The 16024-nt window shown below is 25.5% G+C and overlaps 2 protein-coding genes across 4 annotated transcripts; both read right to left on the bottom strand.

Annotated features, from left to right (window-relative positions):
• Nucleotides 1-1162: 1162 nt before the first annotated feature.
• Nucleotides 1163-2757, bottom strand: LOC112600654 (N-acylneuraminate cytidylyltransferase A). Its single transcript, XM_025347945.1, has 5 exons — nt 2444-2757; nt 2218-2342; nt 1606-1908; nt 1396-1534; nt 1163-1328 (listed from the first exon to the last, which is right to left on the bottom strand). Exons 1-5 carry the CDS (start codon nt 2581-2583, stop codon nt 1184-1186), a joined length of 852 nt encoding a protein of 283 aa, XP_025203730.1. The 5' UTR covers nt 2584-2757; the 3' UTR covers nt 1163-1183.
• A 1009-nt stretch (nt 2758-3766) lies between these two features.
• Nucleotides 3767-10940, bottom strand: LOC112600653 (lethal(2) giant larvae protein). 3 transcript variants are annotated; one of them, XM_025347943.1, is made up of 21 exons: nt 10327-10940; nt 10124-10261; nt 9719-9816; nt 9387-9471; nt 9196-9293; nt 8982-9125; nt 8779-8917; nt 8450-8655; nt 8233-8390; nt 7951-8162; nt 7491-7877; nt 7122-7419; nt 6870-7026; nt 6659-6783; nt 6292-6572; nt 5998-6215; nt 5724-5938; nt 5553-5664; nt 5320-5480; nt 5092-5147; nt 3767-4170 (listed from the first exon to the last, which is right to left on the bottom strand). In XM_025347943.1, the coding sequence occupies exons 2-21, from the start codon at nt 10205-10207 to the stop codon at nt 4114-4116; spliced, it is 3291 nt and encodes a 1096-aa protein (XP_025203728.1). In that variant the 5' UTR covers nt 10208-10261; nt 10327-10940; the 3' UTR covers nt 3767-4113. The 3 variants fall into 3 exon arrangements, with proteins under 3 accessions (XP_025203728.1, XP_025203727.1, XP_025203729.1); XM_025347942.1 differs by having other exon boundaries at nt 10124-10940; XM_025347944.1 differs by lacking the exon at nt 5092-5147 and having other exon boundaries at nt 3768-4170; nt 10124-10939.
• Nucleotides 10941-16024: the final 5084 nt, after the last annotated feature.

The following is a 16024-nucleotide window of genomic DNA, read 5'->3' as shown; positions in this document are numbered from 1 at the left end:
ATGAATAAAATATTTCTTATATTATGTATAGGCTTAGAGAGATGAACAAGTAAAAGAACAAGAAAGACTTCCAAAATATAGTGATTCTGTGTTGTCAATATCAATAATTGAAATAAAAACATGCAAATATTTAAAAAAAAAGAATATTATATAGATAATATAGGTATTCAGTAAATTGTCTTGGATGGTAAATTTTGAAACTATTAAAATATTAATATTTAATGACTAAATTTATTGACTTAAAACCAAAAAAATAAAAGTCAATTTTATGTAAAAGATAAGAAGTATATATTTAATATTTAGTATATTTTTTATTAACACTATAGAATAAATGAAATTTTATTCATACATTTATTTTTTTTTTTTATTTTTTGATTAGATGAACACTAAAAATGTTGATACACTCAAATAACATAAAAAGTTTATAAATCAATATATAAAAGTTCTGACATAATAATCTTTAAAATAGTTTATTATTATATTCATTTATAGTAAAGTAATAAACATATATATTATTATTTTTGTTTGTATACCCAACTTAATAATGTCAAGTTGTTTATCTTGGTATGAGGTAGAAATAAAGGGAGAGGGGATACAGCTGATTTTTATTTAGCTATTTCATTTCATCATTTAGTGGGTATTTATTTTCTAGTGAATTAATATAATTTATTATCCAAATATCTATTGAATTTTCGGGAATTTTGCCATTATTAGTTGTTTTATCGTTGTTTGACTGAAAGTGAACAATAATATGAGCTTGCTTTTGGGGTTATTTTTTATTCTTACTTCCAACAGTAACTATAGTTACTTAGTTATGCCTAATGCTACTGATTAAACAGCAAAGAACTAAAACCTTATACTAGGTATTTAATTTTGTTTTTACTCATATTAATTTTCTTAATCATTCTGTTATATATTGCTGATATTTTATAAAAATAAAACTCAATTTAAAAAAAAAAAAATTTATTCAAAATTAAAATAGTAAAAACTATAAATTCATCTAACAATAATATTTACAAAACAATAAATATGTTTAATCAAAATGGCGAATACTTTGGTCAAGTATATTAATCTTATTTACACAAATAGATATATAAATTTGTAAGTATAAGTTTTAAATAATATTAACTAAAACTTATAACAAGTAATTTTATAACTATCATTTTAACATTTTAAAATTGGTTTATGAGTTTTTGTTCATTTCTTTTGTTTTATCAGTTTTATTTTTAGGTTTATCTAATAATGGAGCTAAAAGACGAGCAGCCTGTAAATCAAATTGCGTGTCAATTTCTAAACTTCTATTCATTGGTATGACTACTACTCCCAACCTAAAATTAAATTTATCAAACATAAGTAAGTTTTTGTAAAGAAAAATTCCAATTCTAAAATACTTACTTTCCTCCTTGGAGCTTATTATTAACAATAAGGTTTTTGTGTGCAAAATAAAACATGCCATTTTCCACATATTCTCCATCCCAGTCCTGTCTTCTTGGTCTTTTGGTAACATCAAAATTTGATGGTAATAGTTGACCATCTAATATTAATAATTTCAAAAATTTGATTAATTTAACAATTATTTATGAAAAATTAATAATAAAACTATACCAGAACCGAGTTTCCAACGTAGTTTATGGCTTCGTGTTACAGAAAACACAGATTCAAATTTCTGATTAACTGCCATTTTATATGCTCTAGTCAAATACTCAGTAGTCATAAAAGGTGATGTACACTGAATGATAGCAAAAATATCCACTTTTTGATGGTACATACTAAACTCTTTCACAGCACTAAGTGAAGATGCTTCATCTGAAGCAGTTTCTGCACTGCGATGAAAAATTTTAGCACCAGCTAATTCAGCTTCAACTGCAATTTCATTGTCATCTGTCGATACCCATACATCATGAAACACTAAAACAAAAATTAAAACTATCATACAAGAGTTATTTATAATATGAAACACTAATATGTATGTTTTTAAATTTGGAAGCATTTTTAAATTTAGTTGTCTTAAAAAGCCCATACTGATCAAAGCCCAAAAGTAATAACCAGTAAATAATACATTTGTTGAAATAGGTTTTACTACCATTATTCCAAAAATGATATTTTAAATATAAAATTTATGTTTAATTTCCAGTCAATAGAGATTACATAATTGTTACAAAATAAATAGCTTTTAATTTCACTTAAAAAAAATTAATGAGCATAATATTTTCATACATCCACAATCATTAATAGTGTCTAAAGATCTTCGGAGGAGTGTAGTATTTTGTATTACAGCTAAATTTTTTCTTGGTATTCCTTTACTACCGCCCCGAGCTAATATTAAAGCTACCACATGAGGCCTGCAACATATAACATGTAAAATAATGATTTGAAATTTTAATCACGTAATAATCATAATCATAGAATAATGAAAGACATTTTCTTGTATATAAATACTCACTTATAATTAGATAAATGATTTTGTTCATAAGTAATGTGACTCCAGAGTAGATAAATTGGAATCATAAATAAAACAACACTTGCAGATAAAATAAATAATTGAGAAAAAAGAGCTACCCAGTGGCTGTTTCTAACAGTCATGATTTCCAATAACTAATATAATTTTATATCTTTTAATAAAAAAATATTTAAATATTTTTTATTTTATATGCAGTATACACCTGTATTATAATCTGCTAGAGTGCACTGTGCATCTATCTATGGCAGCAAGTAGTGTGGTATTGACCCAAAACAGAGCGCTACAGCGTTGCTATGGAAACAACAGGGTGAGCAATATACTAAAATAAAGTCAATTTTTTTTTTTTAAAAAGGTTACAAATTGTATTACAGTAAAATTGGAGTTTATAAAGTATATGGGTTACATAAAATTTGTTTTTAAATACAAAACGTATGTTTTAAAATACTTTAATATTAAACCTATAGTACAAACCATCACCTTTAACATTTTTATCAATAAGTTATATTAATTTAGTAATCCTAATTTAAGGGCTAAAAAGGATTATTAGTTGTACAACAATTAAATTTATGTTTAAAGCAATTGCAAAGTAATTAATACATATAAAAATTAACAAATAAAAGACAATTTAAACATTATAAAAATCATGTAAAAATATATATAATTAACTTATGTATAAATAATTAATTAGAAATGGTATTTAGCCAAAAACGGCATGTAGAATCTTATGTATTATAAAAAAATTAAATACACATACATGCTGATTTATGATATAAAATACAATTTTGTTTAAATATTAGTTGAGTAAGTATAAAATGTAAAATAAATAATTGACTATAGTATATACAAACAAAGTTTAATAAAAAAATAATTCACAATATAATTAAATTAATAATTAAATGACCAAAACACAAATTTTATAATAAAAAATAGAGGAAATCAAATAATAATTCAAATTTTTAATATAAAAGGAATGTATTTGAAATAAATTTGCTGTTTACTCAACACAATTGTGAAATATAAAAAAAACAATTTAAAGTTTCAAAATCTGAAATTAGTTTATAAACATAAATTGATAATACATTAAAAATAAAGAAATTTAATTTGAAAATAGTTATACATTTTTAGTATGAATTTAATAAGTATAATTTAACATTATTACCTTACCAAATATGATTTTGTGTATAACCATTCTCAATAATAATAAACTTAAAAATGTATTTTATGTAGAATTTAAAAATATATTAAATTTGGTGAAAATTTTGACAAAATAGATTCATATTTAAATATACAACAAATAAAAACTTAAAAAAAGTTTGTCATAATATAGCATAGTTTAAAAAAAATGTTGGTTTACTATGCATAACTAAGGCACTATTAGTAAATTTGAGTTAGGAATGGTAAAGTGCCATTTTTATATTATAAATTAGTCAGTGTAAAAAATATAAAATATGCGATAGCTATGTCAAAATGTTACCTGAAAGTAGGTACAACATTTTCTTTGAGTCATATTATAATTTTTTTTTTCTTTGTTAGAATTTAATAACTAAAATAAATATTAAAACATCAATTTTAAACTTATTGAATTATGTGGTGTGAATTACATAAACATTGATTTAATGTAGTGACAATCACACGCATCATTAGTTATCACATTATGCAGCTGTTTCTACTTCTAGGTCTTCCATAAGAGCTAAAGGAGCTCTATGTATCTGAAAAAATACATATATATTTATATACGTTAAAACAGAATACCAATACATAACATTCTATGTAAGCATCAATAAGAAAAGCCTCTACATAGGTTGAAATAAAAGTTAATTACATTGATATTTATAAACATGAAATATTTATATTAGCTATTCAGCATATTTGCATGAGAGAATTGTAAATTATATGAAACTGAATACCAAATATTACCAAGTTCAATGTATCAATAACTTAATATGGTATATTATTATAGGTGTATTTTAAAGCAATAAAATATTGAACCATAATAATATAACATTTAACAAATATTTTACAATTTGCTTGTTGCATTAAATTGTATGATTTATTAATATATACATAAATATTATAATTACATTAAAATATATTTTATATTTTAATATTATATCATATAATTTTTGTTTGTACATTTTTAGTCTCCCTCGCACCAATTATAACTAGAGAAATCATTAAATATCTGTAAATAATTATATTATATTTTGTTTAGTAATAATATGAATTATAATTAACTTTCAATTTATGTTAAAAGTATTATGAGTTTTTAATGAATTTATTAACATTAAAATATATACATTTTAGATAACATTTAACAACCATAATCCTTATTCCTTGTTTAAATATAATAAATGAACTGTTATATGATGATCACCCACACCAATTATTCATCTTTGTTCATTTAAAATATTTTATAAATTGATTGCAGTTAACAATACTTTTGATAATACTTGTAAGCTAGACTAAGTATATAGCAGAAATTAGCAAAGAGCAATTTTAGATGTGCGCATAAATGCACAGACAATTTAAGAAGTTTGTCTAATCTGCACATCATATACGAAAGTAAAATTAGAAGTGTGAATAAACATATTAGCCATCACATAGCCATATATTTTTTAGGACTGGCTAACCTCAAATTTGGACTGTGTCGATGGATCATCTTCTACAACTAAACTTGTGGATATATCTGATAAATGAAAAAAACTATTTAGGTGCGAATTCTAAACTACATAATGGTTTAAATAAAAATACACAACAAAAACTAAAATCTAAATAAAAATATAAGTTATATTTTCATTTAATGCTAATCGATACTAGGTAACTAAAACATTTATATAAAATTACAGAAATGTACTTACTGTCAACCGTGATGGTTTCGTTAGTAATAACTGTAGTAGAATTTGATGTTTTCACAGTAGTTGTGGTAGTGGATGATAATTCATGTTTAGTAACTGTTTTCTGATGATTATTAACATCAACATTGTTTGATGTTGATGTTACATTTAAATTAGAATTTGAACTAAAAAAACAAATAATTAATAAGTTTTAATTAATATAAATGATAGTCTATATAAATTCAATGTTTCCTTACTTTCCCAAGTGGTCTTTAATGGAGTCTATGGTAATATCACCAACTGAGAGATCATTGCTATTGTTTAATTGTGAATTACTATCACCATTTTCTTGAGTACCATTTGTTAATCCTAAAAGATAAAAATAATTTTATACATTTATATATTTAATAAATATATTTAATATCTACCATTTATTTTAGGAAAATCCTCTTGTTCATCATCTGAATAACCATTAATAGGGGTAATAGAACGACTGTCTGATGGTCGATCTCTAGTAGGTAAATTTAAAGAACAATTAACTTGTGTAACACTAGTTGCAGATACAGAAATTCTCTGCAATTCGCTACTTGAATGTAAATATAATGCTTCACCATATCGTGTGAATGCCAAACTTGAAATACCACTATAAATCAAATTTTTAATAATTAACTTAAATACTTTTATAATTATTAAATAATATACTTGATATCTTCTCTACGAATAACTGCAGCATGTATTTGTCTTCGAAGATCTGGTATACTTAGTACTATTACTTCACCTAAATTAGTTAGACAGAGAAGACAGCTTTCTGCATAATCACTAGTTTTAAAAAAGGCCATTGACATTCGGCGAACACGAGCACCTTCAGCTGCAGTTAATTTAAGTTTGCACACAGGTTTTAAATTAGGCAAGGAAAATATCTAAAACAATAGAACAAAAAAAATGAAATAATATTTTATTTTATATACGTATTAGTTTGAAAAATATAAATATTACTTTAAATTGTTCTTCCGATGCAATAATGACTTTGTGGGGACCACATATATCTAAAGGTTTACCCGGAATGCTATTTTCTTGAACTTCAGTAACCGATCGATTTTCTGCATCAATTACAGTAATTCCAATAACAGGTGCACGATGTTTTAACTGAACTTCTTTTCCTAGTTGTGCAGTGACTCGTCTTTCTTTTCGTTTATCACTTGGTGGTATACTTATAGTAAAAATGTATACAGAACCATTATTTGTACCAGCCCACATTGTCGGAGTAATATGTGAAGCTAAATTATTAAATAGATAAGTTATCAAATCCAATAAATAACATTTCATAAAACATAGTATTTTTTATTTATTAATTATAAAATACCTGTAACAATAAATGTTTTTGTAAAACTTAAACAACGAACCATACTTCCTAATGCATCATCAACCGGTCTTGCTTCAATTGCCCGTTCTACAGGTCGAGCTTCCATTGGAGAAATAGGTCCAGTACTAAAATAAAAGTTATTTTAAATATTCTGTGTTAGTAATATTTATAATAAATCTATGTTATGGAATATTATATTAAAAATACAGACTTTTCTCGTTTTTTATCAGGTGTAATGCTTGCTCCTTTTTTATCATTTACTATTCTGGTAGAATTTCTTCCTTTTCGAAGTCTTCTAAATGACTCCCTTAATGACTTCTTAAATGATTTTCTTCTAGAAATAGGAGTATCTCCAGCAGTGGACAAATCTATGCACAAATACATAAAACACTAATTAAAATGTATTACTACACTTTTAAGAAAATATGTACTCAAAACTAATACAACACATAATAATTATTACCATTGGGATTTAAAGTACATTTTGTTAAAACAGGAGCTTGTCGATAATAATCATAAAGCACTAAGCCATGAGCAGTACCAGCAGCAACCAAAGACCAATTTGAATGTAAAGCTACAGCTGTAATTGATGCTGGAGGATGAACTTGTAAAACAGATGAAGGTTGAAATCCAGCTTTAAAAGTAAGACAAGTCATATTTTTTCCATTATTATTATTAGCTTCATCTCCAGTTTGTTTTAAGCTTAAACGCTCATGACCTTTCCAAACAAAACTTTCACCAACGACATTCATTTGTATAGCCTGAATAATAAGCAACAAATAATGTTATTTATTTACATTAAAATATAATTATAAAAATTAATTATATTTACCTTTATTTCATTAGAAGAAGGTTGATCATTAAATTTGGAAACTATAACATGCCCAGCAGTACCAGCAACTATCATTGTACCAGTTTGGGGACAAAGAATAACTTTTTTAATTGCTAATCGAGGATCATCAGAATAAGGATCAAAATTTCCAACTTTCCTAAATGGTGGCCACTCTTCTTCATCTTCTTCTGGAGCTACACTATTACTGGAATGGTTATCAGCATCATCACCGACTAATACCCATGATGATTTAAATACATATATAGGAAGTAATGGAGTTGCATTTGCAACCCATAATTTGACAGAACCATCTTCATGGCCAGTTATTAAAAGATCTCTACTTTGCTCATCTTCAATGTTTGCTTCACCACCATCAACTGGCCAATCCTTATGACATTAATTTTAAATGTATGTTATTCAAATACATTTTTAAAAATTATTTTAATTATTTTAGACTTACATTTGAAGAAAAATTATTCTCATTTTGTAAGTTTCCAATAGCAATTATATTATTCCAAAGATCTTCATTTAAATCAGAAACAAAAGAAGTAAATGTTATAGCACTTGCGTGAATGGACACAAGATATGGTAATTGAACCAATGGCCAATCTTCGGAAGATAAATCAATACAAACTATTTCTTCTTCAGCCAAAATAATAAGAAAGCTACAACCTAGAATAATTTAACATTCAATTATATATAAATACAATTTACCTAAGTTAAAATAACATGTTTATAATACCTTTTTCATCAACTGAAGCAGTAGTTGTAAAAAAATCAATAACTTTTGAAGTAAGCTCAAAAGCTACATGTTTAGTAGTACCCAATCGAACAGTAACTGCATGACGATCTCCATAACATGCTCTTGGCATACCACCAGAAAAAATTAGGAATTGTTCGCTAATAAGATATAAATCATTAATGTTAAATTTAAATATATTTTTAAATATTTTATTTACTTGAGATCTTGACCAGATTGTTGACAAATTATTTTAGATATTGGTTTGCATGGAAATGGACCATAAATTGTTTTAGTGTTTTCATTTTCATCCGAAGTTTCTTTTATTTTCCAAAGTGTTACAGACCCATCATTATGAGAGGAATAAAAGCTTTCCCCGTTTTCTTCCCAACATACACTTTCTACTTGTTGACTACTTACAAATGTCTAAAAAAAGAATAAAAAGAACAAACATATAAGAAAATCATTAATACAAAATTTCAAAAACCTTGAATTAGTTTTAATGATAATACAAATACATTAAATTAATGAAGTTTAGTATTTTCTTACTTTTACAGCAACAGCATTTAAGCGATCCCATAAAACGATTAGCCCTCGACTATAAGCAATCAAAATGTAATTTGGATTTCCTGGTTGTTCTGAAATTACTTCAACTGCACCAGGATTTTTTTTATACTCCTCTGAAACCCTGAAGACAATTTAAAGTAAAATTAAATTATATTTTAAATATGCTAATAGTAATTTATACATACTTTTGCATCACAACATCTTGATAAATAATGTTATCTGATAATTCAAATGTTGACAAATCAATAAAAAATATATTTCCTCCTTCGGTTCCAAGTAATAAGTTTTCACAACTAGATTCCAAACACATGGATGAAATTTGCTTAAGCCTAAAAATTATTTAATGTTTTAACTATAAATTGATTTAATTTTCAAATTAAAAACAATTTTAACACCCACTTTCCCTCTAATAAGTATGATTGAACTTCATCAATGGCCATGTCATTTATTTCCCAGTAATGAAGACTATTGTCATCAGACAATGACACCAGACGACCCTGAATACATTTTTTTTATTATAATTATTGACAAAAAAATGTACTTTTGTTGTTTTATAATCTTAATATTATAGTATGTATTATTATAATTACTTGATTTGGTACAAATATTAACTTTGTAATTGCATGATCTGAACATGGCAAATGACCATAAAATTCAACACCAGTTTTACCCAACCTGTATATAGTTTGCTAAGAAAAATATTTTTATTCACAATAATTTATTTTGAAAGAATTCTTTTTATAAAATATACGGTATATACATTTTATAAAAATATAAATTATAAAAGTCAAATTTATTTAAAAAATAACTTATATAGTAAATATAATATACAATCAAAAATGTCTGTATATCTTAGCAGTCTAAGATAATACTGAATGTCAAGGATCACAGAATCAATTGGAACATTTAAGTAAAAGGATACACTTTAATTGATCCAGTTGAAGTTCCAATTGCCATAATACGTAATAGTGGGTCCCATGAAAGTGCTGTTGGTTTATTTGGAAACCCGTACTGTAGAGTCTGGAATATCAATTATATTTAGTTAATGTTAATTTAAAATAACATAGTTTAATAATAGAAAATTATTTGTCATTAAATAGTACATTATTTGCTTAAAATAATTTTAATATATTAAGAATAATTAAAAATAAAATAATATAAAAAATGTATTGTATTCAACACATTTATTATACTAAATTATTAGTAGAAATTAGGCATTGACAATAGATTAAAAAAAATTCAGTTAATACAAATCACATAGCTAATTGTTAAACACTAAATGGACTATAAAAATAAAATATAATATAATATAGGAAGTCATAATTACCCTTCTGAAAGCAAACAAGTCTTTTTGGATTTTCTGCCGCTCAACCGAAGGTTGTTGGCCTTTGCCACGGATAAACTTGAGCATGTTGGCAACGGTCTGTCGTAAGCCTAAGACTGGATATGTCAAAAACACTGTTGTCTAAACACAACCGATGGTAATGTCGTCAGATGGGTATATGAATAAACATCAGGCATTTGGTGTACCAGTCCTGTATTCCGTCGAGAACTGCGGGTCTGCGTCGATGAGTTCAAATTTGATAAACTAGCATCCTTGAGAAACCAATAATTTAAAGTCGGTGTACTGCAGCCGTCAACACGACCATCAACAATAGGATAAATACAACAGTAAACAGACTTCAGCAACTGATGTCTGTACTCAGTTGTAGACTGTAGTCAGTAGGCCTGTCCAAACACGATTATGAAAAAGTGACAAGACTAGGACGATAACAGAATATCTCGCGGCGCGCGCCGCCGCTTACACGTCAACTGATCAGCGTCGAATACCTGGTAACCTGGTACCGATAAACGCGCACCGGTCTGCTGACGGTTTTACCTAAAACTGGTCTTCCGTCGTAGTTTTCCGTTTGGACATAATATCAAATACAAAAGTCACTATTGTAAGCGGGGCGCGGCAGGTACATGGTGCACATACGAACTGTAGTAACTGTTTAGTGCTTTCTGACGGTCAGCACCGGGACTCGGGAAGTCTAGAGCCAACAAAACAAAAACACAAATTCGGCCACTATCAGCTCCCCACCGCAACAAACTACACACGGAACATACGCGCAATAATTATTGTTGTGTATTTGTGAATTGTATGTCGTTTTTGTCCATTTCTCTCTCCGTTTTCTTTCTGGTTCAACAACCTCCCCACCGCGCGTTTCAAGGAGGTTGAAGACCTCAGGGCCTGTGCGAGGTGCGACGTTGATTTCTCGACGACGGCCGCCTCCACCTATATGGGCGGCTATTATAGTACCTACTATATGACGTTTAATAAGGTATACCGTATAAGCTTAATATAATATATATTATAATTTATAGAAAATTACACCCGTACACGCCCGCGTATAATATTTACAAATTACAATAATATATTATTTACTACTTAGGTCTATCGCATCACTTTATACAAGGTGATACTTTATGCAAACATTTTAAACTGATGACCAAATTTTTTCCTGGTAAATTGGTGTTTTTGAAAGTATTTTTTTCTATATAATTTGAAGTCATTTCAATATTCGCGTGGTTTTTGAAGAAAAATTAAATTTTTTAAAGTGTGAACATACATTATTTTGGCTCTTATTCTGCAGTAAAATATCATACTGGCATACTGCTAAGAATCGCTCTGTATATACCTATATGTATATTATGTATATTGTCCCGTGTCCGTTCCGCTAGTTACCTATAGTTGCTATCCATACGACCATACCGCAGCTACCGAAGAGACGGATCTTGATGAAACTATACATATAATTGAGTTGAATATACACGTATATAATATATTGATGTTGTATATACATAATACCTATAGATATTATATATAAATTGTAAGTATATATGTGTAATGTGTTTAAATCGTTTGGCTGTGTGGATATAATACCTAGGTACATGGCTAAGTGTGTATATGTAGTGATATCTGTGAAGGTACCTATTACCTTTATAATATGCTGTACCTATAAAATATAAAATAACGTGACGAGTACGCGCGTATTGTGTTTATAGACCTCGGACAGGTTCTGCGTGTACAAGTGTTGTCATTGTGTAAAGGCACGAATTTATTACACTTATATATTTCTATGGCTGTATGCCTGTATACAATATAATATAATATTATATATATATTTTTTAAGAATTAGACGAGCTAGCAATCACTGGTAAAATATAATAACACTAATAATATGTAACACTATAAAATTAGTAACATTGACCATATATACATAGGCAGGAAATATATAGGTACATATCGATAGATGATAGTATGATACTATGATATATACAGCCTATATAAGGACAAAATAATAGAACATCGTTGAAATTCTAACTAATGATATTCAAAAGAAATCTATACTATTTTTATAATGAACTATTTATTATTATAATTGTACATATACTGAAATACGTTATCGCAAATGATAATAATGAATTATACCCATACGATTCTATGAGGAATACCTTGAGTAAAATTTTATGTGCCGTGGCTCATTTTATTTATTTTAATATTTAGTTATGAAATAATATAGGTAAACGGGGTTAAATGTAGCCAATATCGTAAATAGTTGAAGTATGTCTTTTAATTCTTTTATATTATATTAATTTACAGTTTTGAAAACCAATAAGGAATTACTTATTATAGGATAAAATATAAACTTTCTGCAATAATTATCAAACAATATTAGTGTGATTAGATCTATTTTAATTTTTTGTGAATACTTATATACTACCTACTTTACGTAATACACATTACACGCTTATGTGAATGTTCCCATTATGCAATATGTCATATTAAATATGGTATTAAATTACTATAGTCTATAGTCTTTTTAGAACAGGAGTCTCTACTAGGATTTTGAAAAAAATCAAATATTAATTTTGAAAATTACTTGCAAGCTGTATACAATGAATTAATTTAGACTAGTGCAATATTGACTTAAAAAAAAGTTTTCGTTGGGCGTAAAACTGCCTTGTTACATTTTAATGATGATACCTAATTAAAAGATTTAAAAATAATAAGATAAAGTAAATTAAAGATATTGTTTACTATAATAAAACTAAAAAGTGAATAGTATCTTATTTTATTTACTCTGCAAGTGTAGAATGTAAAAACTATACAAATACCTATTATAATTGAGTTTTAGTACGGGAAACTTAATGGTTACAGTTACTATACTCATATAGCCATATGGACAATCTTTAAGCGAAATATTTTGTAGATTTAGTTGTAAAGTTTTGAGTTTAAAGTTACCTAATATGTAAATTTAAACTCAAAACTTAATAGTTATACAAAATTAACATAATAATTGGCAGTTGAATTTATCAAATTATTATCAGGTATAAATAAAAAGATCGTATTACTAACCCTATAAGGCTTAGACCCTAATTAACTCTATATGCCGCAAATATATAGTAGAATATAATACACTTATATGCAATTATATGCTAAATATTAAAATATACAGAAAGAAGCCCGAGGATTCCATATATTAATATGTATATGACATTATATTATATAGAACAGTTAAATTTACATATACGTGTACAGTGTATATCTATACTCGATTCAAGTAGTAAGCACCACCTTAAAATAAAGAAGCCCTAATCGACTATAATATATGCTTCTATAATAGTAATTGCAATACACTAGTAGTATATTGGTATTTATATATAGGACATATTATACCTACGTCATAAAGTTATACTCATATAGTATGCATTTTGTATTATATCATCTCTTTTAAATATCTAGTTTAGTATAGATAGCTCATGCATTATATTATAGTTGAAAATTTAATATGTCTCTTGCAAATTTATAAATGATAATATAATAAATAGCAACATTAAAAGTATTAATAAGCATAGTTAAATATGTTTATTGAAATATTAACTGTATTATATATATTTACCATAGATTCATGATTCCTAAAATTACTATATGATAGTATAAATACAAGTTATCGAAAACTAAATCGAATGAATATGGTATTGAAACATTAATGCGAGCATAATATATATTATACAACAGTATATATTACATTTATTACACTTTTTATTAAATAATTCTTTTACAAAATGTACAAAAAAAAAAGAAAATAATAATAAAATACATTATTTATAACCTATAGGTAATGAATAATAATTAACAATATGTGATTAATTTAACAGTAAATACACATTATCTCAAAAAATATGAATATTTGTGGAAATATTTTTTTATTTTAATTATTTTTTAAGTTTTTATTTGTTTGAATATCAATATCATTTTCATTTTCTGAAAGAAATTTTTTTTTATTTTCAATATATCATAAAAATTGAAATTTGAATTAACTTAATCGAACTACGAGTAGTTAATTATTTATTTATTTTATTGATATAAATATCAATTGGCTTTTAACACATAATAGTATAAGATTATACATAATATAAAGGTAATTTTTATGCAATAAATGACGTAAGTGATGCAGATAACAAAATATTAATAATAAAAGTAAATATTAAATATTAATTAAAAATAAAAAAGCAATAAAACTAAAGAAATTTAAAGCCATACATCAACATTATTATCATTTAAACTGAGTATAGTTCTAACAAAAAGGTCATTATAATTGTCATAAATTAAAATTTAACCTATAACTTATATATATATAAATTTTAAGTATTTAAAGTATAGACATTATTACTTCATAATTGATTAATACGGAGTGTAGACACATTATTATTATTATTATATAATATTCTAATATTTCAAGTCCCAATAATAAACTAGTCCACTACTTATCTCACAAAAACTTTAAATACGAATAAGTCATAACTTATAAGCTTTTCATAATTGATTTTTGTACATAAAATAGTTTGTTTTTATCGTAAAATTAAAAAATGTTTTTAAATAGTAATGATTAAAATAAAATATAAATAAATTTTTAAATTCTGAGCTGAGCAATGAATGTATTGGATTTACAATGATTAAATTTTGTATTTATATACATTTTATAACATTCGTTTTGATCTTTTTATTGAAGCAGTAAAAATTCTTCAATTTTCTATTTTCAAGGGTAATTTCTGATAGAGAATTTTTAGTTATTACTATAAAGTATAAGGAACGGTGGTCTAAATTAAAAGTTCCCCGTAATTTTAATAATTGTTACAATATTTATATAACGTAATTTTTGACGTCGATTTTGTTATCTAGCTTTAAAATGGTAAAATTTTCAAAATGATTTTATTCTTTTAAGTCAATTATATCTTATAGACCTTATAGATAATAATTATTTGAAATTTTTTTATTTTTTTTCGATAAATATCAATAAAATGTTTATGCTAATTTAAAAAACATGAAATAAATAGTATCTACATAGAACTATACAGTTATTATATAGTATAGTATTTATTAAACGAGGCTTAATATAAGTTGTTGGTAAGCTGGAATTAAAAAAAGAGTTTGTTTTAAATTTATATTAATTTTTTATTAACACTTGTATAGTTATATTTTCAATCAACTGCAGATGTGATTGAATTAATAAATAATATAATAATTTTAAAGAAGTTTTATCTTAAGAATTTTTGTAATTTGCAAGTATACGTTCTAATAAATCTAATTAATGTACAAAACTGTATGGGTTATTAACAACTTATTTAAAAAAATATTGATTCTATTGCGCTGTCATCAAAATAGATTAGATCATTTATTTTATTTTAACTATTTTATTAAAATAACAATATTGAAATAAAAATATTTATGTATCAAACTTATAAACCTAATAATTTACTGTTGTTATAAATTTCCCTTAAAGTTTAATAGTGAAAACTGAAATATTTTATGTTTTAGTACCTATATAAGGTATATATTTATTTATATATTAGTACCTATAAGCTATAATAGGTACAATGGTATAATAATAAGGTTTCATTTGGTAATAAAATATTATGTAGACAAGTATTAAGTAGACAACAGTGTAGTTTGTTGATAAAATGATATAAATCTATTACATTTACAGGTAGATCGTAAACACAAATAATGTACTAACGTCTAACATTTAACTTATTGTTTGCATGTCATATAATATAATATTATATATTCGAATAGGAGAGTTTGACGATTCTTCGAAATTTTGTCTAGATAGATCAATTTCATTATGTGTTGTAATGTTGTGTATATTGTTAGCATATATACACAACACTATAGAGCTAT

Source organism: Melanaphis sacchari, unplaced genomic scaffold (genome assembly GCF_002803265.2).
Source record: "Melanaphis sacchari strain LSU unplaced genomic scaffold, SCAv2.0 Contig65_pilon_pilon, whole genome shotgun sequence".
NCBI classification, from domain to species: Eukaryota; Metazoa; Arthropoda; class Insecta; order Hemiptera; family Aphididae; genus Melanaphis; species Melanaphis sacchari.
This window is presented reverse-complemented; position numbering and strand designations above follow the sequence as displayed.